Source organism: Pteronotus mesoamericanus, unplaced genomic scaffold, assembly GCF_021234165.1.
Source record: "Pteronotus mesoamericanus isolate MK-2021 breed Mesoamerican mustached bat unplaced genomic scaffold, CSHL_Meso_final scaffold_54, whole genome shotgun sequence".
Lineage (NCBI taxonomy): Eukaryota > Metazoa > Chordata > Mammalia > Chiroptera > Mormoopidae > Pteronotus > Pteronotus mesoamericanus.
The window spans coordinates 53,248,105-53,275,413 of NW_026555321.1; the positions used below are offsets into that span (position 1 = coordinate 53,248,105).

Here is a 27,309-nt window from a genome sequence, read left to right on the forward strand (position 1 = left end):
TTTTTCTGTGTGGAGTATTAGCTGTATTGAAAGTAGTAGTGATTGTGTGAACATTATTTCTTGGCAGATGATTGTCTTCCCCTCTCAGAATCTGAGAGGAGCTGCCATTTTGGGGCTGGAGCTGAGGTAGGAGAATCAACAGAAAAGATCATGGCTTTTTTTTCATTTGAACATGAAAACACAAGCATCACCATTTTTGCCTACATCTCCAGTCTGTCTGGACTCATTCTTTGAAGATAACAAACAGGCACCTTACCTTGTGCACACAGGACTTCGCGTTCAGGAAAAACAGCTCCACGGTGGTCTTATCCTTTAAAAACGATATGCTTTCAATGTAAAACCTGAAAAACAATAACATAAATGTGTTTCTTCAGATTTTTTTCCTTCTCTCAGCATGATTTCATTTCCTTACTTAATTTCTCCCAAAGCAATGAGAGGGTTTTGAGAAACCAGGGGATGTTGTGATTTTTGTTCCCTTTTCAAAGAATCTGCAACATGTATTTATGCAGGTGAATGTCTGCATATAAAGTCTCTTAGGTTTTTGTGTGTTGGAAGGTGAGTTAAAGTGAATCCACAGTGGCATCCAACAGTAAACTCCACTTTCCCTGTGGGGCTCATTCCTTGACACATGTTCTGGGAGCTCATAATACCCCAGGCAGCTTCAAAACAGGGCCAGGTGAGCTTTGAGGGTTGAAAGCAGAAGTCAGCTGAGTAAGCACTGTGTAACTGAACCTTGAGGCCTGCTGGCAGTGCAGTGGTTTACAGTCATGGTTGGTGTGAGGGCCCCACGCCCACTGCCTACCTACCCGCTTCCAGCAGGAGAGTGTCAGTAACAGCCTCCTCCTTCTCCGTCATTCTTCCAGGCTTTGGGCTTTCCCAGGGCTGGAAGCCAAGGTCTCAGTAGTACTTAACCTTGGTCTTTTCTCATGCAAATCAGAGCATTCTGGGCCCCACTCTCCCCACCCTGTGTCAGGGCTTTTGTTCAGTCAAGTCTGTTTGGCCAGAGATTGCAGGACCCTCTTTTATTAGAACTGACAGGAGGAGAGGAGAGTCCTTCACAATTTCTGTTTTCTTAATCCCTATATGATGAAGCTGTGGCCTCTGGGGTGAGAGAGTGGGCCAGGCGAGGTTCCGTTTCTCTAGAGCTGGAACCCCACTTGAATAATGCAGGAAGAGCATAATGCCCCAAGACAGTTTAAAGCTTGGGTCCTGAAAGAGAATTTACTCTCAAATGGTTGAGAGTCAAGACAAAGCCAGCTGACTGTGGTGTGGTGCGCTTGTCCTTAGTTCTGCAAAATCATGCTAGACCTTGGGCATTTGCTTGCCCCCTACCAGTCTCAACAATTACAAAACATTTAAGAAATAAATAAAACTGAAAAAGGCCATGAAAGGTTTTATCACTGAGATGGTAAAATCATTTGAAGAATTCCACCTCTAATGTTGAATCATCAAGGGAAATTCCAGAAAGAGAATAAGTCCTTTATATTTTTATGTACAAGGGTTTGCCTCACTTCTAAGTGAGATTAATGAAGATTGATGAGTGTTAGGTTTGTGAGAGGAGAGAGTTAAGGATTTAGGTAGGGAGGGCAATGAGGGTTGGGGGAAATAGGCTTGGAATCAGAAAGATCTAGAATACAGAGTCTTTGTGTCTCTTTTAAAATGGGTGTCATGACTGCACTTACTTCACAGGGTTTTGGGAAGAATTAAATGAGATAATATATGTAAAACACTCAATACATTTTGACAGTTAACAAATTTTTAAACAAACTATTCAACAATTTTTTGAAAAAAATTTATTTTCTGGAATTTAATGCTTCAGGTTTGAGTCTAAGATCCTTAGTATACAGAAGAGGATAATGATGCTTACCTACAAGTGTAATTTAAATGAGATATACATGAAGTACCAATATGGTGCTTATCACACAAAAGGAATTCAAGAAATTCTAACAGCAAAATTTGCAGTGTGTTAAATCAGTTTAAAGGACATGATGGGATTTGAACTATATCTGAAGGCTAAGATAAAACAAGATTCTGAAAGATAAAAATAAATCCAGGTGGGAAAATACTGTAGGTAAAGAACATCTCTTTTCAGTGATCAACACTCATAATTTGGCTTTCACCAGGGCAGAATTCTTTATAATCTGGGTTTTCTCCCATCAGTATAGTTTCTCCTGCCCTGGCCACTGCTGGACAGACTGAAGTTAGTCACCTGACTCAAGAGCAGCCTCTGCAGGGTGAGGGGGGTGGGTTGTGGGGGTGGGGCGAGTGAAGGAGGACTGTGGCAGCAGACGCTCCTTGTTGAGAAAAGGATTAGACACAGCAACCATGCATAATCTCGCAGAGAGACAGGTCAAGAAGGAAAAGGTGGAGACAGAGAAGTTCTAAGCAGCAGCCAGGAGGCAGGGAAGGACAAGTCAAGGGCAGGAGCTGATGTAGCACTGAGTCACCATGATGGTCGTGGACACAAGTCAGGGGACCTGGAATGACCTGTGTCAGTCAGTTCCTTGCAGCCTGAAGGACCTTCTGGTTCAACTAGGTGATGGTGGTTTCCGGCTTTCTTTGCTTTTGCATCGTGTACTTTTATCCCTTTCCTCTAAGAAACTGAGCAGGTTCAGCAGCAGCATCCCAGCTGTTTCCTGAGCTCTCTGATGGCCTGGCCATGCCTAATGCTTTCCATGTGCTTCATTTAATTCTCACAACCACCCCAGGTAACAGATATCTAACATTGCCACCACTTCACAGGTGCGGAAACCGAGTGTTAGAGCTGTGCCTACATGGCAGGGCAAGATCTTGATTTGGGTCGCTGGGACTCCATAGATAACGCTCTTAAGCAAACCTCCTTCTGACTGCCTCTCCGCATTCAACTTGTGTTTACGCGGGAAGCCAAGCCCTAGATAGCTGTGTGCAGCTCAACCATGCTAAAAACAGGCACAGAAACAAGATCACTGCAACGCTCCCCAGGTTAACACACACAAGTATATTTGTTCTCCAGTGCTGCAAAAACAGAATGAGAACCAGTGGGGAAAAAAATAATGTGACAGGTTTGAAATCCACCTATGAGACACTTTTTTAAAAGTTGAAGGAGTTGTCTCAGAAGGAAGTGTTCTTCCTGTCCTACAAAAATCTCAGGTCAGATTGACAGAATGCAGGACCTATTTTCTCTGCCAAAATTGGGTAATTCTTTTTTTCCTTTCACTTTTAATTACACCTGTATATATCTAGGAGAGAAGGATTGTATTAAAAGCAGAACCCCAATGAATTTTCACACTAACAAAGTTCATAATAATTCCTTATTTAAAATCTAGTTATTCAAATTTTTTCCTTATCTCCAAAACTTTTTTTTTTAAATTGGTGTTTGTGGTCTACAGCAGGAGTCACATGTGCAAAAAGCTGTGAGGGTTATTGACTGATGTGAAAGAGCAGAGCACATTCCTTCTACTCAGCTCAAGCTTGCTCTCCAATGTGTGAGCAGTAACGGAGCCAGACTAGTCAGATTCTTTCACCCTGGAATATCAATATAATTTGAATGACCTGAAGATCAAAGATGGTTGGAGCCACAATATGTGGAGAACACAATATGTTCTGCCATCAATGCTTGATGAAATCCTCCTTTGGCTTCTGCTCTCTAGGTCCCTGCCTGGATTCGTATCTTTTCTGAGGCCTTGTAAATTCAGTTTTCTTTCAGTTCTGTTGGTTAGCCACAATGGGCTCCTGTTGCTGGCAACCAAAGGTTACAAATTAATAGAGGCCTTCCTATGTGCTAGGGACAATACAAAGGACTTTGCATGCATCATTTCCCTTAATGTTCAGTACAAACAGATGCTGTAGTTAACAAATTATAAACCCATTTTACAGATGAGAAAACTGAGATTTAGAGCAGCTTTCCAAAGCCATACAGATGGGAAGTAGTGGAGCCATGATTCAAACTAAAGCCTTCAGAGTTCATATTCCAAACCAATATGATATAATGCTTTCCTACAATAACAAGTACAATGAAATATAACATGTACACAATGAAGTGGGTCCCAAGGGAAGGATACAATGAACTCAGCTTATGACTCAAGTGGGAGAAGGCTGCCAAACTGAAATCCATAGGACTAAGTATAAGTGTCCCCTGGGACAATTGAACTGAGTCTTAAAAAATTCATGAGTTCACCAGGCAATGAAGGGAGGAACAGCCTTCCAGGGAAAGGGCATATTAGCCAGAGCAATACTCCTACTAGTCTTCGTGAATTTAAGAAACCAAATGCAGGGAAATGGGTGGCTGAGCACCAAATCAAACTGTGGTTTATTCAACCCTGAACATACACCTTTGTACTAGAAACTGGGCTCAACTGGTTCCTGAAGCCCAGGCCCCTGACTGTACCTTAGTTCCAGTAAACAGGTACCTATCCTGTTTCCCACCACTTTCTGGCTACTTGCCCTACTGCTTTCTACCGCTCTGCCTCGGCATCTGATTACCTGCTCCCTAAACTCATGATCCCATCTCTCCCTCAAGGGGACCGCTGTAGTGACTTCATATTTATGGAGTGTATGAAACATATGAATGGTCCTCCGGGAGAATGACTCCCAGGCACACCTATCAACATGTACCATGAACTGAAACCCAAATCTAGAGCTTCTTCATTAAATGAAATGGACTATCCCAGACTCATAAAATAAACCTTTTGTTTCAGCTGTTTTTGACAGAAGGATAGTATTTGTTTTCTGCATGCTTACTATGAGTGATTTCACTAGGATTTCGTGAAGATGGAGCCCATGGTGAAATTTTCAGACTCAAAATGAACCTAGGCTTTTTGACTAGGAATATGTTTTGGAGACAAATCTCATACAGTGTAACAAGCGCAATTTATTAGAAGATAATTTATTTGGGGAGGTTTTGTCTCTACTTTTCATGTTCCTCCCATTAGCATTTTTTCCCCTTTCCTGATGGGACAGCTGTTCACCTAACTACTAATCAGTGGTAGTAGAACATCTCACCTCAACGACATGACAGAGGTGGTTTGGAGGGGAGGCAGACCTGTTAGCCAGGTGACAACACATGCGTATCACAGAGCAGAACACTGATTGTTTGCATGGGCTATCATCAGCTGTCTCTTACTTGTAGGTGTCCAATATTTTTATCTTGTGGCATTTGCTCATCATGGTCAAAGTCAACACCATGGATTTAGGGAGATACAATTGGATTGGCCAAAGTGTTTGTTTAGTTTTTTTTTGTACAATGGCTCTAGTAGTGCTTAGTTGTCTTTAACTTCATTCAAAGCAATTTTGTTAGATTGTATTATGACAGCTGACATATTGGTGTGCATTTAAAAAAACATGTAAAAATTGGTGAATTTTTGTGCAGCCATTTTAATATTGAAGATGGTGTGCTATATTTGAAGATGGTGAAGCATAATATTTCAGTGTATTATGCTTTATTATTTCAAGAAAGGTAAAAATGCAACTGAAACACAAAGAAAAGATTTGTGCAGTATATGGAGAAGGTGCTGTGACTGATCAAACGTGTCAAAGTGGTTTGTGAAGTTTCTTGGTACTATTGATATTTTGGCCAAATAACTCTTTACCGTGGGGCAGTCATATGCATTGGAAGATATTTAGCAGCACCTCTGGTCTCTATCCACTAGAAGCCAATAGTGGGAGATAGCCAGCATACTCAAAATCAATAAAGTTATTAATAAAGTCCATATTCAAAATCAATAGTTATCAATAAAATCCAAATCAATAAAGTTATTGGTGAAAATGAAAAATATATCTTTGATTTTACAGAGAAAACTAAATAGACTTTTTTTGCCAACCTAATAATTTGAACCCCAACTCCAGCACTGATGGGTCTTGGGGCTTGGGCCAGCTGCTTGGCTTCTCAGTGTCTTACCTTCCTCACTTGCACCACACATCAGAGAAGGGAGAGATGTTTTATTTTATTTATTTATTTTTTAAGATTTTACTTATTTATTTTTAGAGAGAGGGGAAAAGAGGGAGAAAGAGAAGGATAGAGAGATGTGTAAGAGATGATCAGTTATCTCCTGCACATCCCCAACTGAGGACCTGGCCTGAAACCTAGGCATGTGCCCCAGCTGGGAATCGAACTGGTTTGCAGGCCAGAACTCATTTCACTGAGCCATGCCAGCCAGGGTGAGAGATGTTTTAAATGTGGTCAACAGTCAATAGTCACTGAGTGGTGATGATTATTACAGTATTATCATTATTCTTCCACTGAAGGACTGTAACAAAAGGTGATGACTTAGTTGGGAACTTCTTTAAAACTTTAACTATAAAAGCAAGAATGGGAATTCGAGGTATCTTTCCTAAGATCTTTCTTTCAAGGAAGCAAAATGCTGCAGAGGCACCCATTTTGACACAGAATGAGAAAATATTGTGAAATGAAAGCTCTTCTGAGCAGTTATGACTTTTCCTTACCAACTGAGCATATTTTCTTAAAAAAAAAAAAAATTGTTTATTTATTTATTTATTTATTTTTAGAGCGAGGGAAAGAGAGGTAGAAAAAGTGGTAGAAAAACATCAATGCATGGTTGCCTCTCCCATTCCCCACTGGAACCTGGCCTGCAACCCAGGCATGTGCCCTGACTGGAAATTGAACCAGCTACTCTTTGATTCACAGACTGGCACTCAATCCACTGAACCACACCAGCCAGGGCCCAATGGTGCATATTTTCTTTGAGTTCTAGGGCCTTTGCTATGTCCGGGTGATATCTCAGACAAGAAGGTAAATTGGCAAGGGTTGTTCAATTATTTTTGCATTCTGAACAATGCTGAGTTTGTGACTGGCATCCAGTGAGGGCTAAATTAAAACACCTCATTTAGTCATTGTGGGTAATTTTAGTCACTCACTGTGGCCACCTGTGTAAATATATTTTGATCTGATCCTAATTCACATTCTGAGCAGGGAGATCTCTGTTCATTGCTTGTAATGACCCTGCAACGTCATAGCCTCACTTTATAATGCTGCTGAAGATAGCAGTGTAATTTAAGTGTATTTCCCTTTCTCCAGGCTATTATGCTGTGCTTGTGGGAATCTCATAGGTTCCTTTCATCTCTGGAAGGGGTGCAGCCCTGGTGACTTCCCTGCCAGGAAAACTCTTCCCCACTTCTAAATTTACAGGCATAGCCAGGAGTACCAAAGACGGCCCTCCAAGTAAGCTTGTAGAAACCTGCCCTCTGCACCTCTCTCCCACAATGGTGTTTTTTCTGAGTTCTACAGCAAAGGGCTGGAGGCCCAGGAGGGGAAGGCCTTGCTGTGACTTGTCCAAAAGGGGAGGGAGTCTTCTTTCCCAGGCAAATATGAAGTGTCAGGGTCGCAGAATTCCAAGTGCTTGCTTCTTCCCTTCAAAACTGCAGAACAGTCTGCTCCCTCACTCCAGAGGAAAGTAAGGAGTGTGCTCTGTGAAGGAGACAGGTAGGGGACAGGAAAGGTAAGCTAGATAGAGAAGGTAGGACTGGGCCTGGTGAATGATAAAGACAAAGTGAATGGATTAGCCCCAAGCCAGATAGTCCCCACACTTCCATAATCAATGCCATATGTCACATTATAAATATTTTACCCGCTGAACATGTGCTTGAAGCAGTTTCTGATATTTATATCATAAAAACAGTTAACATGCATTGAAATTCTACATTACATGCTAACACCTGCAATCCTCTGACACCCTCTTTACTACAACCAGTTCAGCTCTGTTTTATAGGTGAGGAAACAGGCCCATAGTGGGGCTGAGAGCCACATAGCTCTCAGTAAATGGAAGAGCTTCTACAGAACCCAAGAGTGATGCTAATGCACTGGTTCTCTTTGGGTGGGTGAAGTGTGCATGGCAATAATGTGACACATTTTTTATTTTCCTGATTTGGAGGGTGTTACCGGCATCTTGAGGGTGGAAGCCAGGATGCTGCAAACATCCTAGGCACAGTGTAGCTCCTTACAATGAAGTTATATGGCCTATAATGTCAATAGTGCCACTATTGAGAAACTACACTAAAGGCCAAGCTTTTCACTTCTGCATCCTACAGCTATTTTTCATACTTCACAATCCTGATTCTTTCCTTCTGCCCCTTTGATGTTACCCTGAGGAAAGATTACAGAGAAGACTGAACAGATTCCTAAAACGATGCCTGATGTTGGGCCAGGGAGCACATAGAAATACAATCCTGTAAGAAACTGGATTCAGAATTGGGTATGAGTTTTGAAGGAGTGTGTCTTTTTGGAACTCTTGTATGAATTAGGAATGTTGGGTCCTCAAAGATGGAGGCCGCTAACCAATTGCCTGGAAGTTCAAGAATGGGTTAGGCCAGTTAGGTCATGGTGGATATTAGGAACACTGACAGTGCATTCTCTGGGTGCTGGGATATCGTGCATTCAGGTGGGAATGTGGTGGGTCGGCAAAGAGCTCTGCCTGACTCACCCTCAAATAGCCTCTGGTAAACCTACAGTAGGAAATCACTAATTTCCCAGGGATTTTTATTAACATTCCTTCCCAAAGAGATAAGTTTTCCTGTCCTCTCTTTATTGTAAATGACTGACTCTTTGATATCTTTAAAATAACTCATGGCTATAAAGTCACAAACATTTTAACTTTTCTTCCTTCTATTACTCCTTAGACTTGCATTAAAAAAATGTTCAAGTTATATCTTCATTGTAGGAAAAAAATATATAGAAAAGCAAAAAGAAATAAAAATCATTCCTACAATCATTCTATCAGAGATTGACTATTAACATTTAAAAACTTTTTTCCATCCATTTAAATAAGTGCAATTATGCCGTACATTCTGTTTTGTGGTCTGCTTCGTTTCCCTGCAATATATTGTGAGCACCTTTCCATATTCACCAGAGTCTTTATCTGTGAGATTGTACTCCATATATTTGGCTCTCTTTAAAAAAAAAGATCAGGCCAAATAATGGGGACCCATGGGTTTACTTATGATGCTTCCTTGAGTTAAAGTCTTTCTAAAGGCCAAAAATTCTAGAACCAGGGCAGGGGATGGTGAAAAGGTACTCAGCCATCTTTCAAAGACTACTTTTTTTTGCAGCTACTTTGACAGAGACATGGCAGTTCATCCCACATTTCCTATTAGAACTTTCACTAATGTGGTGACTTTTCAGGCCTGAGTGTTACAGACAATGCTTCAAGGTACCTCTCATTGCCCCTTATAGTCCTGGGGAATAGCAAAGGTGACTTGGGAAAAGGAGGAGGAAAAGAGAGGAGAAGGAGGGAAAGACCAGAAAGAAGAAAAAACGCCAGAGGTATTCAGAAGAAAGGGGGTGAAAGATGCCAAGATCTTGGCTTTGCTTGCAGCTGGGTGGTACCAGCCCGAGCTACCTCTGCTTGCCCTCCCTGGAGGGAATGGGAGCTTTTCTCATGAGGTCACTCTAAGTCCCCATTCTCAGATTTAAATGCTTGCACTCACTATCAAGCTTTTAAAATGCTCACATCTGGGCTGCATTACCAAAGAGGCCCATGTGTTTGGGGAAGATTATTTACAGCAGCAGATAACGATAACAAGCCTTGCCTGGAGAAGTCCACCAGCAACTAGGGGAGCTGGGACTCACATTGGAATGGAGACTGGGTTAAATGAACTATGGTGCATAAATTATGGGTCACCTGCACACACATTTGTCATGTACATATTTAGCACATATCATTGAGATTTTATAACTGAAGAAAAGACAACTGTTTAATAAAGGGTGAACTAAGCGCTCTCACCATAAATGTTTTCTTTGCTCCATGCAGAAGCAGCAGGTGTTTCTAAGCTGCTTCCTACCTCCTGGGAAATAATACCGAGGAGAAAGTCCTACCTTCCAAATCTGTAGGACCCCAGGTCTTAATTCAGGAATCAATGAAACCATATTTAGCCTAGTGCCTGCCCTAGGTTAATGCTATATTTCAATAGAGAAGAAAGTTCTGGAGAGCAAAATTGTATGATATTTTCTTTTATCAAAAATACTACAATGAAAAAAAGTGATATTTTATTATGTTTGCATAATACTTTACAAAATAATTTTGTACTTCCTGATCTTTCTTTACTGCTCACAACTGACCTGTCCAAGACCATACTCACCACCTCCAGGGCACTGTACCAGAATCTGGGACAGGATTGCGGGTGGGTTGGGGGACTTGGGGGTTGGAGGAATATGACTGTGTCATTTGAAAAATTTCCCAGGATAATTATCTATGTCCCCTCCCTGGGAGAAGCTCTGAAATGCAATGCACCATTTCATCTTATCTCTTTTACTAAAGAAACCAATTATTCACCATAAAAATGCCATAACTTAATGAACCTATCTTCACTGTTGGCATTTGGATACTTTCTTTTCTCCCTGTGCATCGACAACTTGGCAGCTGCATAGCTGGGTGACTGTGAATGAGGCTGGCAGCCAAGTCATAGTGCACCTTGCTGATGGGAGAGGCAATGAAATACCTCTGCTATATTAAGAGGTCCTGGGTATTTCCAGAGGCTCCTATAGTGACCAAATACCCATCAGAGGCAAACACTGTCATTGGCTCCGTTCTTCAGTGAATGTTTAGTAATGCAGGCAACCTAGAGGGTTGGTGCCGCTGTCTGTTGGGATGTAAGTATCACCTGTTGGGATGTAAGTATCACCGTCAGTTTCTGTTTTCTTGAAGGCATGACTTCACCAGATGCACAGCAACTAAATTGGTAAGATCTCCTAGAACTACATTTCACTCAATGATCTCTGTTAAGTTCCCTTAATTCTTTGGTATGTGTTTTTGCTTGATCATTTCTTTAATTAAATTGGAGTTGCAACAAGTAATTAATTGGGATAATAACAAAGACTATTATGATCTCACTATTCTGTTGGGAGGAAGGATTAAGTGAATAATTAAAAACTTGATAAGGGTGTTAAACATTAAGCAGTCATGCCAAGTAATTGTGGAGCACTCTGGAGATAACACTAGTAAGTGCTGAAACTCAGGGACAAGAAGCAGGATGCTCTGGCATCTCAGGAACCTGCTCTGAAAAGATAGGGTGGCTCTCTGAATGACTGTACAGAAGGGAAGACATAGTTTCCTCCCCTGGTATTTTGAGACCAACAATAGACCACATCAGAGTTGTAAATAACTAGAACACAGGTCTGGTGACTAAATATGTGGCACTTAAATTCTTCAAAGACGTAACACTTTCGCTATGTTCCTCTCCATGAGCACTGCTCGTGTGTGCAAAGATTGGAGTACCTGAAGCTGAGATGCTTAATAGGAGACTGGAGAGCTTAATTATGGAAGCTCAAAAGTAGATTTTTATCCATTCAAATGAAAGATCTCTAAATAAAAAAAATAAAGTAAGTTACCAAACAACTTATCACCCTTACTTTTCTCTAAGAAGGGGAACAAATTGGGGGTAGAGGTTAAGAAAGAAGCCTGGCAGAGAGTAATTTTTATTTTTCACTCTAATCCTTTCTTTCATATAGTTGAAATGTTTACAGTGATAATATAATTCTTTCTAAAAAACATGATATATGTTGAGCTATTTTCCCTATATAATACAAGATTAAAATTTCTTTATTCTGTGATCTCTGCTTAATTACTACTAGAACTTTTTCCTGTTCCTTGCTGGCTTATGTTTGTCTTTTTCTGTATCTCCATGGACACAAGCAGTAGTCTCACATCACACTGCTTCCAAGAAACTCCTGTGTTTTTCTTTCAGATTTCTGTGCATTTTTCCATACTGGTTACATTTCTGGACAAATCTCCATTATGTTCCCCCTTCCCGGGGTTTAAAAATGTATTTCTGGTGGTAAAAAAGAAATTCTCAACCAGATTTCAGAGCAGGAAGCAAAAAGCAAATTGGGGTTGTTGACAATTTGTTTACTGAGTAAAGAGGGCTACCATCTACAGTCACCATCAATTCATACATAAAAAGATCCTTAAAGAGAGGACATCTTATTACCACACTTTTGGATTTCATGGAACACACTGAAGTTAAATAAAACAAGTGTAAAAATCAACATGATTTTCCCTAATCATAGTATAAAACCCCCCCAAAAAGAAAAATAAGAAGCTTCCACTGTCATGTAATAAAACAAAGCACATTTCAACACCTGAAAAATAACATAAGCTCAGACTAAAGGAACATTTTTCAGATTGATATAGACTTATAGTAAATATATTATCTTAGCTTATTTTATCATATTTGGCTTCAGACCAGGAAAGCAAAATTTATCATCAAATTCAGAATAGTGGGGAGAGGGGCTTTTAGCAAAATTGGTAATGTCTTATTTCTTAGGTATAGGAACATGGGTGTTACTACTCATAACATTTCACTTATCTTAGAATGTGAATAATTAATGTGAAAAATATTTCCATCATGGGCTGGTTTTAAGAAATCATTGATTTAACGAATACATCCATTGCAGGAGTAAATGGCTGACTCCCCGTCCCCCACCCCTCACGTGATTACAGGGCTTGCCCAAGCAGAGCTCAGAGGATAGTCAAGGACTGCATTGTTCTCAGCAGTCTCTGCCTGCAAGCTGAATTCACATTTCTGTACTGTTAAAATCCTTCTTTCAGTGAGCACTTGTTTGCATTTTATCTTTTATTAAAATTAAAGGTGTGAATTATATAGATTCATTATTTCCACAGTCTCTATAAAACATTCCTACAGAAAATGTAATAATAAATGTTTCCCATAATTCAGATATAAAAATCCCATAATTCAAACAAAAATGTTTGTTTCATTACCTATGTTTTTCAACTTTAAATTGATCCAAGATGTTTTGAGTAATAAAGTTAGATGATTCTGTCCTTCATCTTCAAAGAAAACCATCCTACCCAGTATCTATGGTAACTTGGTTTCCAGACTAAGAAAGTAGAGAACCTCTTTCACATAATAATGTTTTGATAGGTGGCTTCTTTTTTTAATTCTTGATCTCTGATCACCAGAATTTTTTCTTTTTTCTTTTTTTGAAAGGGAGGCAGGGATGCTGGGTGTGTCTATAGTTACATACCTCACAGCAAAGTGCAAAATGGTTGGGTCTGGTTTCTTGGGCAAATCATGGTCAAGGACTCGGTGATCTAACTGTAGCCAGTTCTGTTGACCTCTGTGAGAGCAAAGCAAAAAAAAAAAAAAGAAAGAAACAAAAAAAGAAACGATTAACTAGAAAATCGGAGAAAGGTTCAATAATACACTGTGTTGGCAATGTTGTGGAGAAACAGTTACTCCCATACACTGATGGTAGCTATTTCACTTGTTACAACTAGTAATAAGAACAATTAGCAATTTCTATCAAAATTATAAAAGCACCTGCCTCTCAGGTGCTTTTCTGTAAAAGTTTCTGTAAAATGCTGCCTCTCAATCAGCATTTTCACTTGCAGGAGTTTATAAAGATAAACTTGCACTTGTGGAAAATGGCATACATATGAAGTCACTCAACGTAGCATTATTTGTAATAGCAAAAAGGCTTGAAACACCCTAAATGTCTAATAGGGTATTGTTTTAAAAAATGAATTTAACCTGAGTGATAAAATATGATGCAGCCATACAAAAGATCAATAATATCCTTACAAACTTATTTTGAACAATATACAAGATATAATGTTAAATGAAAAAGCAAGATGTATAACACTAAATACAGTAGATTACTTTTTAAAATTAAAAAAATAGGTGCACACATAGGTATACATGTATATATATGAATATCTATAAAAAATACCTTTGGGGAGTTAAACACTGAAATAACAGTGGTTGTTTCAGACACCGAAAACCAGGTGGCATTAAGTATATTAATCTTTAAATTCTTATTAAATATAAAATCTGAAATATTTTAGATAGTTACTAAAGAGAAAAACTTTGGGTCATTTAATGAAATTGGACAGACACAGATAACAATACTAGAGCTTTTAAAAAAGTTCAGGGTTGACTACTCTCTGGGTGCTGATTCTGTGTGTGTGTGTGTGTGTGCGCGCGCGCGTATATATATGAGATGAACTTTGTAATAGTTAAGCATATACAGGGTGGGGTAAAAGTACATTTACAGTTCTTCATATGGAAATTAATACTATAATTAATAAATAATAATGCAAGAAGAAGCTCTACATTCTGATACTCACAACTTAAACCTACTTTTGCCCCACCCTGTATATTTGTTTATTTACTCAAGATCCTTACCGGGTTTATGGGTATAAATAGTTCTTCCCAATTTTTGACCTCCAAGAGATGGCAGGGATTGATGACACTGTGGCTCAGGACTGCTTACTTGACTTTCTCGAGTTAAGGTTGTTTAACTAGTTGATCTGTTTTGGACTGTGAATTCCCTCTGGGTACAGACTCTATTTTGCCTGCTTATGTAAAATCTAAGAACATGCCAACAGTGGTGGAGTGTGTCAAATCATCACAAAATCTGTAATGGGCCAGAAAACATTTTATAGCCTATTTTGGTCTTTAAGTAAGTACTTTTTTAAAAAATCAGAAAACTCTAAGATGTGTTAATTATAAATAGAGAGGAAAAGTGGGCATAACTTGTATTAATATTAATAATAATAGCTACTCTTTATTGAGCAACTGCTCTGTGCCAGCCAAGCTGGGACTTTTATGTGTGAATGCTGTGTTTAACAATAACTCTGCAAAGAAAGTGGCAGAGCTGGGATTTGAACTCTGGATAGTCAATACAGGAGAAAATGAGATGAGAGGGTTGCATTAGCTTTCATAAAAACTTATGGCTTGATCTCTGTCACTTACAATTTTAACACTGGAAAAAACTATTTTTGTTTCTGTAATTATAAACTGAGGTTTCTGATAACTGTTCCTAGCTTTTCTTAGAGGAATATTATGAAGATAAGCTGATATAAATGAGATAAGGTGAGGTTCATGGAACTATTGGTGTTATGTGTAAAATAATATAAAAATGGAGGACTGGAAGTTTAGGGTTTCTTACATTATATTTTATCAAGTTTAGGATGGTACTGAGTTAAAGACACATCCCAGGTTCACAGGTGTTCACATGTGTGCCTTAAAGTACATAAAATATTGTATAGTATCAGATCTTAAAAGTTTTCTTGTAGAAAATGACTTATTTTTAATTGTCTTTTTTACTTTTACATAGGAAAGATGTGACATTATTTAAAAAGTATAATGTATATTTATATGAACTTGCATGGAATGATGTCCAAGAATGAATAAATCAATTATATTAACCAGAGAAGCACACTCAAAACACTATTATATATGGATGAAACTTCTTGGATATAGTTCTGGAGACATATAAAACAAATTGCTACAATCAAAAGGGACTGGCTTTAACTATGATATTATATATTTTTATAACAAGATGTTTATGTAAAAGTAATATAACTTCTAAAGGATAAATTAGAAATTAGATTAAAAAAAAATCCATCCATAATCTCATCAACAGGATAAAAGAACAAGAAGTAAAAATTACACAACTCTATCACTGAGATGTAATCAAAGTTAACATGCTATTTTATAGTCTTTGAGGCTTATGTGAGATTTAAAAGCTTATACAGTAACCTCTTTTGCTCAAGTTTTTCTATCAGCAAATATAACAGATCTAATCAATTCCTCAGTGAGATGTTTGAATCTACACATTCACTTCTATCAAGCTGTGGAAGTCAACCTTAAAGCCCGTTTCCTTTTTGGCTAGAACTGTTTCAGTTCAAGGCCCATCAGATGGAATGATAGGCAAAAGTCATAACTGTTGTAAAGTCTATTTGTTATGACTTGATAAAGCTTATTCCTAAAGTCTTTTCAAAACAAGGGAAGAAAAAGCATGAAATGGGTTGAAGGAAATGGGAACCCTTGTGAACAGAGGAGCCACTGTGTCAGGAGGGACGTGACTGCCCTCTAGGGGTAACAGACTCACCTTGCACACAGAACACCAGAAGGTAAACAAAGTAACGGAGAAATCTCAAGAACTGTACGCCCCTCCCTCTAATAGGATCATGAATTTGTTTTTCTTGGTCACCATCACTACTTTTATTATGTAACTGCAAAATTCTATTTTTCCATTTCTCTTTTTGGCCTGTGTTGTAGGGTATCGACGTAGCTAGTTTTAGTGACAAAATGTCCAACTCTGCTTCTACTTTATTTAGAGCTGGTCCCCAAAAGCGAACGGCTGAGGTGGCATCTATGCTGGAAAATTCAGTTCAGACTGCTTCCTGGTAGGGATCCGACTCAGTGGTCTTATGGTGGGGGCGGTGAAGGGGGAGTGCTGGAAGAAAATACTTTCCAAAAATATTTACCAGGCAAAAAGAACTAGGCTGGTGACCAAGACATTCCAAGGAGACACCCTTAGACAGAAGCGATTTTCCAGACCTGTTGCACAGAAAGGTGGAAACGGCTAATCCCACTTACTGCCTCCCACTCCATCAAAAAGCCCAGCTCATACTTTTCTGAAAATAAACATAGCTAAAGCCAGAAGACACCTTCCAAACTGGTCATAATTCAAAAATAGACTCTGCTGTCCTTTGCAGGGGAATGCATAGAAGACATTTTGGAGCCAGGCTTCTTGGAAGGACTGTAACATTGGCCACTGCCGCCAAAAGAGATAATTGAGCAATGCCTGATTGAGACAGTCCTCTCTCAATAGAGGATTTAGAAAGAAATCCCAGGGCAGGAGAGGGGGACAGTGGCTCAGGAAGTCATTCATTATTCTTTCTTTTCTTTCTGAAGAAACGGCCTTATAGTCTGAACTCCTGATTTATGCATGGTCTGGTTTTGCTCACCTGAGCTCAGAGCTTTTCCAGAAGTTTCCATGGGGCCAGCACTCTTTTTTACCACCCACCATGGCCTTGTGGTTTGGAGAACCTGTGACCCCACAGTCCCGAATCGTGTCACTCCCCTAAATAACACCCTCCTGTGGCTGAGGGGTTCCTCTTCCGCCTACATGAGTCATGATCATCAGACTCACCAAGATCTTGTCTCTGTTATACTTTACTCCACAGTTAGGTCACACTCCTCCCTTCAGGGAAATGTACCACATTCATTATCGTGTCCATGCACTGTCCACAAAATGACTCTTCTATGGAATGTCATCTCCTGTCCCCTCTATCTAAAATCTACCAGCCTTGCCAGGTCCAACTTTAGATATCCTGCTGTGTGAATCCGACCCCAGTCCTCCTCCGGTCTCCTGCAGAACACTTACCTACTGCCACTACACCTTCCTTTTATTATGTACCTGTGCTATGGGCTTTGCATACTTACCTGATTTAAAAGTATGTAACACTAGTGCCCTACTGCATGTACCTTATGTAGTTCTCATTATATGGGTACTATTATTATGCCCATTGTACAGATGAGAAAACTTGAGTGTCTGAGATATTAAGTAATTGGTCCAAGATCACACAGTTAATCAACATTCTATGACATGACTCCCTTCCTCCCACCCAATATAATATCTTGTCTCATTTTGCCTCTTACTCTGTATTCTAGCTACACTGGCACTTTTTTTTAGTTTCTCAGAAAAAAAAAGTCAAGTTCAGCTCTGCCTTTTACTTTTTTTTTGGGTCTGGAATGCAACCCTACAATTTATAGAACTGGTTCTTGCTTTTTAAAATATATTTATTTATTTTTTATTGTTGAAACTATTCCAGATGTTCCCCATTTCTCCCCTTCTTGTTCCTTCCACTCAGCCACTGCACCCCTCAAAAAATATATTCTTTGCTTAATTTCTTCCAGCCCCTCCCCCCCGATTTGTCAGTCTGTTCCATGTATCTATGGCTCTTTTATTTTGTCAGTTTATTTTGTTCATTAGATTTCACAAATAAGTGAGATCATAAGGTATTTGTCTTTCTCTGACTGGCATATTTCACTTAGCATAATAATGTCCAGGTCCATCTATGCGGTTGAAAAGGGTAAGAGTTCCTTTTTCATAGCTGGATAGTACTCCATTGTAAATATACCATGGCTTGAAAAAAATTTTAGAGAAATGTTAATATGTGAGAGAAAAATTGATCAGTTGCCTCTCAACCCAGGGCAGGAATTGACCTGGCAGCCCTTTGCTTTGCAGGGCAACACCCAACCAACTGAGCCATACCAGTCAGGGCTATTTATTTATTTTTAGAGAAAAGGGAAGGGAGGGGGAAAGAGAGGGAGAGAAACATCAATGTGATAGAGAAACTTCAATCGGTTGCCTCTTATATGTGCCCTGAGCAGGGATCAAACCCAAAATGCAAGAATGTGCCCTAACCGGGAATCGAACTGAGGATCTTTTGTTTTGTAGGATGACATCCAACCAACTGAGCCACACTGGTCAGGAGTACCATGGCTTTTTTATTCACTCATCTACTGATGGTCATTTGATCTCTTTCCAGATCTTGACTATTGTAAACAATGCTGCTGTGAACACAGGGATACATATATTCTTTTTGATTGGTGTCTCAGGATTATTAGGATATATTCCCAGAAGTGGGATTGCTGCGTCAAACAGCAGTTCCATTTTTAGATTTTTAAGGAAACTCCATACTGGTTCTTCCTTTTTATTATACATTTAAAAACCTTCCTAGCTCACCCTGTCTAAAACTGCACCCCAGCTTTTCTTGATCATGTCCTCTTATATTATGTTCTTCAAAACACTATCATTTCTGGTATTTCCCCATGTATCTATTTCTTTATTTGTTCTGCTAGACCATACCATTGCAATGTAAGCTCCAAGAAATCAAGAACCTTGTCTGTGTGGTTCACAGCTGATTTCCCAGGACTTAGAACAATGCCTGGCATTAGGGGGCATGCAAAGCATTTTAGTGGATGCTTTTAGCCTCTACTCTGTGACCTCTTTAAATTATAGTGTTTATGCCACATACAGATTGTACCATATAACTTAGCCATTAAGTGTTTGTGGTTTTATGTCTTATACTGTTAGCTATTATTTCATTCACATTCAGATTCAGTGTGTGTGTGTGTAATCACTGATTCACATGTACTAGTCCTGGTTTTCATGCTAGAGCACTTGGCCAATGGGCACCTGCATTTCCTCTTTCATCCAGCAGAAGACTGATCATGCAGGGTCCCAATGAGTTGCTGAGTGAAGAGATAATTTTGTGATTCAGAGTGAGGTAGGTGATGTTGAGTGTATTTTTCTCTGCTTTGTTGAACCCGACTTAGAAAATATAGTGAGTTCAGCCCTAGCCAGTATGGCTCGGTTGGTTGGGCGTTGTCCTGCAAATAGAAAGTTCATGGGTTTGATTCCCAGTCAGGGCACACACCTGGTTGGGGTCCTACAAAAGGAAACCAATTGATGTTTCTCTCTCACATTGATGTTTCTCTCACTCCCTTTCTCTCTCCTTTTCCCTTTCTCTAAAGTCAATAAACATAAAAAAGAATATAAAAGAATAAAAAATAAAAAAAAATAAAAGTTTAAAAAAAGACAATATACTGAGTCCAGAATCAAAGTTGTTAGGTTTTTCCCTGTCTCCTGAGAACTCAGATGCCTGGTTTCCCCAGCCCAAGTCCTGAGTCAATGGCATTTCCAGGAGGTCCTAGGCTCGTAGTCCACAAGGCTGGGAATCATCAGAAGTCACAGGTGTGAAAAATGAATAAACAGCTTCTGGTGATTATCCTATAATACCTGGTGAAGCTGCAGACTGAAAGAATACTTAAATTGGACAGTTAGAAAGAATGCTGGTTGTTGGCCAATATAGTTGGTCTGGAATACATTTTCTTAACTTTTAATATTTGAAGAGATCTTTGGAAGTTATCCCCAGAAAGGGGGAGAATTCCTCTGATAATGTAATGAAGCAGGCTGAATATAATATGGGCAAATTAGAATACAGGTGAATTGGGCTGCTAGTGACAGATAGACACATACACACACATATGTAAAAAAGTGTTGACAAGTCCAAACACATTTGTTTACATGAAGTTTTAAATGATCACGAATTTATTGTTACTCTACTTGTCACATTTTGGAGAAGATTTAAATTGTTGAGAAATATATACAATATCCAAGTTATCATAAAAAATGGATATAAAAGAGAAAAAAGATGGTAAGGATGTAACATAAAATGTTCCTAGATGAAAGTTAAAAAGTCCACTCCATATTAAACTATATACATATTTTATGGGTGGGCCATAAATTTTCCTTTAAACTTTCTTGTCACTAACACCAAAACATTATTCAATTTTAAGATCTGAATGAGTGACTATCTAGTATTTCTCTCAATGAAACATGAGCTCAATAAGCAGGCACAGTGCATTCCAATTTCTAAAACAGGATAATATTCTGAGTTCTTAAAACGATCAATATTCTTTTCCTTCTCTTTTTGTAATAGTCCTAGAAGAAAACTCTTGCATTATAAAATCTTTAACTAAGCAGGACATACTCCAATTATTGAAGAATTTTCCTCCTTTTTTGTTCATTCTGAAGAACAATGAGTAGGTAGTCCAGAAAAAAGGTAAAGAAATAAAAACGATTGGAAAAACACTTACGTGTCATCTGTAAATGTGATTCCAAAGTACTCCTTTTCTTTCAGGTTGAAATGTGAAGCCACAAGGTCCAGCAATTCTCTTGATAAAAGTTTGGGCTGTTAGTGTGAAAATTTGATTAGAAACAATTTGGTTGCCTCTCTCTTTTATTGCTACCAACTTCCTCTACCCCAAATAGTTGAAACAACTTTTGTTTGTTTTTAAATACCTGCCACCATGTGCTGCATCTGTCTGTTAAAATGTGCTCATTCTCTAAGCGATTGGGAAGGAAGGGAAATGGGAATAGGAACATCAATGAGATCATTACTTTCATATATTTGAAATTCAGTCCAGTACCTTACTTCTTTCTTCTAAGATAAAACTGTGCTTATTAATGCGTTGGTATTTTGGAAAAACACTCTTTTATATGTAGTATGGTGCTAATGACCAAGACAAAGAATATTAAACACCTCTCTGTCTGGACTATAGAAATAACTTCGCTTGGTGGGAGCTAGTTGAAGAGGATCAAGACTCAGGTTGTGGTGCGGAGAAGGGTCATCACAGAACGAACTAACAACAACAACAACAACAACAACAACAATAACCACTCATCGTGCTGAACTCCTTATCTCTATTATCTCATATACTTACAATGAGCCTTTGAGGTACAAGTTCTTATTTCCATTTTATGGATGAGTCAGCCAAGGCCAAGAAAAGTTAAGGATGTTGTTTGATGTTGCAATTAGGAAGGGCATGTATCCGAACTCCGTTCTGTCTGGTTACAAGGCCTAAACTTTTCATTTCTCTCTAGGGAGTAATTATACCCATTGTATAGATGGTGACCATGAGTACTTATGGAGCACGTAGTAGGAGGATTTAATCTATGAGTTTTTAAGAAGCACTGGACTTGGTGGTGGCAAGAAGCATGGTTTGGAATTAGCCAGAATGTCTGGAGTGACCATGGGTGCTGGATTTGCTGGATTTGGGGAAGAAAAGGGGTTTGCAGGAGAGTGTACTAGATGGGTTCTGTTTCAACTTTGAGCCAAACAGTTTAGGATTCATTATGATAGTTTGAGGCATGAATGTTTGCTGTTCATGAGAAAGAATAGTCATGATTAGAGGAAAGGAAAAAAGAAAGGAAGAAAGAAATGAAAAGGGAAAAAAAGAAAAGAAAAGCAGGCAGAAATCTAGACTAAAATGTCTCCTTTGCTGAAACTATTGTTGACTCTACTATTTTCATTCTAATTGAAGCCTATGCATAGTGAGCTTGGGATAAGCCTCAGAAGGGAGAAAAATTTAGATTTGGTCAAAGGAAAGAATTCTAGCCATAGCCATAGGTGTGGCTGTCAGCAGGGACTTCCACACTTTTTAAGGCTCTCGGTCCACAGTATTGGCTAGGTAAAGTGAGTAGCATCAACAATTACTATATCCTGACTCATATAGTCCCATATATTTTACACAGAGATTTAATTCCCATATATAATCTAGCTTGATTTTAACCATAATTCTGCAAGGAAGTCTAGGCACTCTTAATCCCAGTTTACAGTTTATGAAATGGGTATTTAACTTGAACAATATCATATAGCAGGAAAGTGGTGGAATGCAGATTTTAAGCTCACAATAACCTTTTCAGGGAAACATTATGTTCCCCAATTTGCCAACAAAAGGTCCAATGAAGTAAAGTAACTTGGTCTGGGTCACATAGATACTGAGTGTCAAAGCTGAGTTTGGAACCCAAATATTTCTGTATATACAAGGGGGGACCCCAAAAAACCTGAATTTATTTATAAAAAGTTTTGTACTTATTCTTACATGTTTAAACTTCAGTCACCTGCAAAGTACTCTCTATTTGGTGCAATACACCTATTGAGACACTTCTTCCACTGCTCAAAACAGTTTTTGAACTCATCAATTTTGATGCCTTTTAGTGCTTCTGCCATTTTGTGTTTTTCCTCTTCCACATCGGCAAAATGTTCCCCTTTCAGGACTTTTTTCACTGGGGAAACAAAAAAAGTCACTTGGGCGAGATTGGGTGAGTAGGGAGGGTGGAGCACTGGTAGAGTCATGCTGTTTTTAGTCAAAAACTGCTGAACACTCAGCACAGTGTGGGCAGTTGTGCTCATAAATCACTCATCATGAAATGGGTAAATGTGTTGAGTCTTCAAAAAAAAAATTTACTGAAGCTGAATGCAGCCTCTCACAACAACGTCAGCTGATACAGATGGGTTTCTAGAACACTGACCTAGCGGGGGAAGTCAGTACTACAAGGGGGCAACCTTTCAGAAGATAATTCTGTTTTTTGTTTTTGTTTTTGTTTTTTAGGTCCCCTCTCGTATTTCAGTTCCATGCAGACTAGGTTTCTGGTTTCAAAGCTACATTTTCCTCCTCAGTCAATCCTGAGTCATTGGCTTCGAGGCACAGGTAAGCAAGCAACCTGAATCCAGGCTATGAAGCTCCCAGAGGGCACCAGGGTAGACTGTCACCATGTGGGCAACACATACCTGAACCAGCAGCTCCAGCCTCCTATCATCAAGGAGGTGCACCTGGCAGTGCCTGCCTTCTGTCATCTGTGGGACAAGACATCAAGAGAGGTGTCAGTGTCAGAGATGGCAGGAAAACCTTTGAACTTGATTTATCATTTATTTCACATGTGATGTGCTCAGCCTAAAAATGGCTTCTCCTGAGTTAATCAACAAGCTTGATCATAAACATTTATTATAAGGCATTAGCTCTTGGATTTCTTAATTTAAACATTTTTAGCATTTTGATTTAAAAGAAGAAACAAACCAGAGATGACTCAATGTATTGAAAAAATAATACCTATACATGCACACAAGATTTTATTATAAAAAGGAGGTTTCTTTTTATACCCAGAGGAAACTACTATATTTTTCTTTGAATCAATATTTTATTTTTCAAATGAAATGCCTTTATCCATTGGTGTGTTTTAATAAATACGATATATGCATAATTATAGGAAAAAATTGTAATTCTGAAGTTCAAATTGAAAGTTTCCATTTTTGAAACTTCTGTTCCCTTTATAAGTATGTCACTACTATAATTAAGAACAATTAGACATCTGGCCAAGATGGAGACATAGGTAGATACACTTTGCCTCCTGGCACAAGCAAAAGAAGAACAACAACAACTTTAAAAATAAAAACCAACCAGAACTGCCAGAAAATTGAACTGTATGGAAGTCCAACAACCAAGGAGTTGAAGAAGAAACATTCATCCAGACTGGTAGGAGGGGCAGGGATGGGGAGCTGGGGTGGAGAGGACACACAGCAAGGCAGAAGCTGGCAGACTGGGCAGTTCCACATTTGCGTGCAGACAAACCGGGAGGAACAACTAGGGAATGAGACAGACCGTGAAACCCAGGGTTCCAGCATGGGAAAAGAAAGCTTTAAAACTTCTGACTGTAAAAACCTGTGGGGGTTGCAGCAGCAGGAGAAACTCCCAGCCTCACTGAAGTGTATGTTGGAGAGATCCTCTGGATCCCAGAAGGCATACAAACCCACTCACCTGGAAATCAGCACCAGAAGGGCCCAATTTGCTTGTGAGTAATGGGGGGAGTGACTGAAAGTGGGGTGAGAACTGAGCAAGCATCATTATTCCCTCTCTGGCCCCTCCCCCACATACAGTGTCACAACGCAGCAACCTGGGTTGCTCTGCCCTGGTGAATATGTAAGGTTCTGACCCTTACAACATAACAGGAATGCCTAGATAAAGAAATGTGTCCCAAATGAAAAAACAGATCAAAACTCCAGAAAAAATACAACTAAGCGATGAAGAGATAGTCAACCTATCAGATGCACAGTTCAGAACACTGGCAATCAGGATACTCATAAAAATGGTTGAGTATTGTTGCAAAATAGAGGAAAAAGTGAGGGCTATGCAAAGTGAAATAAAGAAAAATATACCAGGAACCAACAGTAAAGGGAGGGAAACCAGGACTCAAATCAATGATTGGGAGCAGAAAGAAGAGATAAACATTTAACCAGAACAGAATGAAGAAACAAGAATAAAAAAAAAATGAGGTGAGGCTTAGGAACCTCTGGGACAACTTTAAATGTTCCAGCATCCAAATCACAAGGGTGCCAGAAGGAGAAGAGGAAGAGCAAAAGAAGAAAACTTATTTGAAAAAATAATGAAGGAGAACTTCTATAATCTGGTGAAGGAATACACTTCCAGGAGATCCAGGAAGCACAGAGTCCCAGAGAAGTTGGACCCAAGGAAGCACACACTAAGGTAAATCATAACTACGCCATGCAAGATTAAAGATAAGGAGAGACTCTTAAAAGCAGCAAGAGAAAATGAGATGGTTACCTACAAGGGAGTTCCCATAAGGCTATCAGCCCATTTCTCAAAAGAAACTTTGCACGCAAGAAAGGGCTGGAAAGAAGTATACAAAGTCATGAAAGCCAAGGACATGCAGCCTAGATTACTATACCCAGCAAAGCTATCATTTAGAGTGGAAGGGCAGATAAAGTGCTTCCCAGATAAGATGGAGTTGAAGGAGTTCATCATCACCAAGCCCTCATTATATGAAATATTAAAGGGACTTATCTAAGAAAAAGAATAAGATTAAAACTAGGAACAGTAAAATGACAACAAACTCACAACTATCAGCAATTGAACCTAAAGACAAAAACAAAAACAAACTAAGCAAACAACTAGAACAGCAACAGAATCACAGAAATGAAGATCTGAGGGGAGGGGAAGGGAGGAGAATAGGAGAAAAGGTACAAGGAATAAGCAGCATAAATGGGAGGTACAAAGTAGACAGTGGGAGGTTAAGAATAGTATAGGAAATGGAGAAACCAAAGAACTTATACGTGTGACCCATGGACATGAACTAAGCGGTGGGGGGCAGGGGTGGAATGCTGGTAGGAGGGGGGCTGCAGGGTGGAGGGGAATAAAAGGGAGAGAAAAATGAGAGAACTGTAATACCATAATCAACAAAATATACTTAAAGAACAATTAGGATACACAGTTAAAAATGATGGGTACATATCCAATTAGATTTAATTTTTATCACTTATAATTGCAATACTGAGAAATATTCTTCGTAAAATATTTAAACAACGCATAGAATCCAAAGGTCTCCCTTGATTAACTCATGTTTCAAGTCATTTGATCTACTGAAACTACCACCCTGCTATTTTGAGGAGAATCCCCAGACCATCTTTACACAGACTTTCAGGTATATACAGATACATTTTTTTAAAAATTGCATATTCAGTGTTTTACTTTATTATTATATTGGACACATATTCTGAAAATGAAGCAAGTACTCTTACTATTTGTGCTTGTATGTGTGTAACCATCCAGAAATTTTATACACCCACACACACGACTCTGTGTGTGTAGGCCTGTGTATGTGGGGTGTGTATATATGTATGTGTGTACATTTTCCTGTTTTCAGTTCAAGTGGAACCATGCTATTTCTTGGAGATCTTTCCAAGGTCAAAACATATGGTCCAACCTCATTCTTTTTAAAGTATCAAATCATCTATGCAGACATGCACTAATTTAGCTAGACTCCTGCTGGCAAACATGTTGTTTTTGGTCTTTTGTTATTGCAAGCAATGTCACATAAGCTTTGCACATCCAGCTTTGCCCACGGATGTATAGTTACTGGGTCACTTTTGAAAAGCACGCATAGCATTTTGTTTCTCAGCTGTTGTACAACACTATAAATAAGACCTAGAAACTCAGATACATGTAAGTTTAATTTAAAAAAAAAAAACTAGCTTCCACCACTGAGCACCAACTACATCCTTAGTGTTGCTCTGGTACTTTGTATGGATGATCTCTGAGCTGCACATCAAAGGTACCTTCTGGGATTGGTGTTATTATCCCAATTTCACATATAAGTTCATGCTAGTAAGTGATTGCACTGGATTTTTTTATCTCCTGAACTTTGCAAGGCAAAAGCCAAATACACACCTTTGTTCCATGTATTAAGCTGTGGCACTGCATGGATATTACCTTATTAAAGCTCCACAAAAATCTATGTGCTTGCAACATCTCCACTTTACAGACAGGAAAACTTAGTTTAAGGTAGTTTATTCAAAGTTACCTAAGCAAGAAAAAAGCTAAGTTAAGATTTAAAGTCATCTTATTTCCACTTTACAATGGGAAGAAATAAATAAATGTATCAGTTCAAATCATTTTATTTCTTTTGTAAAACCCACACAAGAAAATTTCAAATACATGGCCCATGGAAAGAAAATAATACTCGAAAGATCAACTCACGCAGTATGAATCCATTAAGGAATATATCAAAACTCATAAAGCATTTCAAGCTATGCTGTTGCATAATCTAAATGAATTTATTTCATGATTTTATTTTATTTATATAGTTTTAAAATTTATTTATTGAGAGAGAGAGAGAGGAGACATTAATTTGTTGTTCCATTTATTTATGCATTCATTGGCTGATTCTTGTATGTGCCTTGACCAAGGAACAAAACTGCAACCCTTGTGTATCAGGATGACACTCTAACCAACTGAGCTACCCAGCCAGGGCTTTATTCCCTGACCTTTTAAAAAAATTTTTCCTTTCTATTTTGCTTTGGACTTCTTCTGGACTAGTCAATATTTCTTCTGTGAACACATTATTTTATCTTAGAGAATTAAATTGTAAAGTTTTTGGTGTGCCTGCCCATCTCAGGACAAACATGGGCAGTAGTGGCTGTATTTGTATAAAATGGTCCTCTTTGGCCTCAGTTAATTGGACCAGGGATGCACATCTGATCCAAGATGGGCCACTCAGCACCTCAGTCCAGGGAATGTGAAATTAAGTCTGAGAGGATGACAAAGTCGTTGCTGAGAGGCAGTCACTGTCTACTGTGTGTGGAAGAGAAGGAAAGCCATGTGCAGAGAGAAGGAAGAAGGTGAGCAGCTAATTGAAAGCAGGAG

The 27,309-nt window shown here is 38.9% G+C and overlaps 1 protein-coding gene across 2 annotated transcripts in view; it reads right to left on the bottom strand.

Moving 5' to 3' along the window:
• FRMD4B (FERM domain containing 4B) overlaps positions 1-27,309 on the bottom strand; it is a 196,949-nt gene that overhangs the window by 100,314 nt on the left and 69,326 nt on the right. For both annotated transcript variants that reach the window (XM_054595255.1, XM_054595254.1), the window contains exons 2-5: positions 22,884-22,949; positions 20,407-20,501; positions 12,974-13,066; positions 257-341 (exon numbers count right to left, since the gene is read on the bottom strand). In XM_054595255.1, the coding sequence (XP_054451230.1) occupies positions 257-341; positions 12,974-13,066; positions 20,407-20,501; positions 22,884-22,949 (339 nt within the window). The remainder of the gene's footprint in view (positions 1-256; positions 342-12,973; positions 13,067-20,406; positions 20,502-22,883; positions 22,950-27,309) is intronic.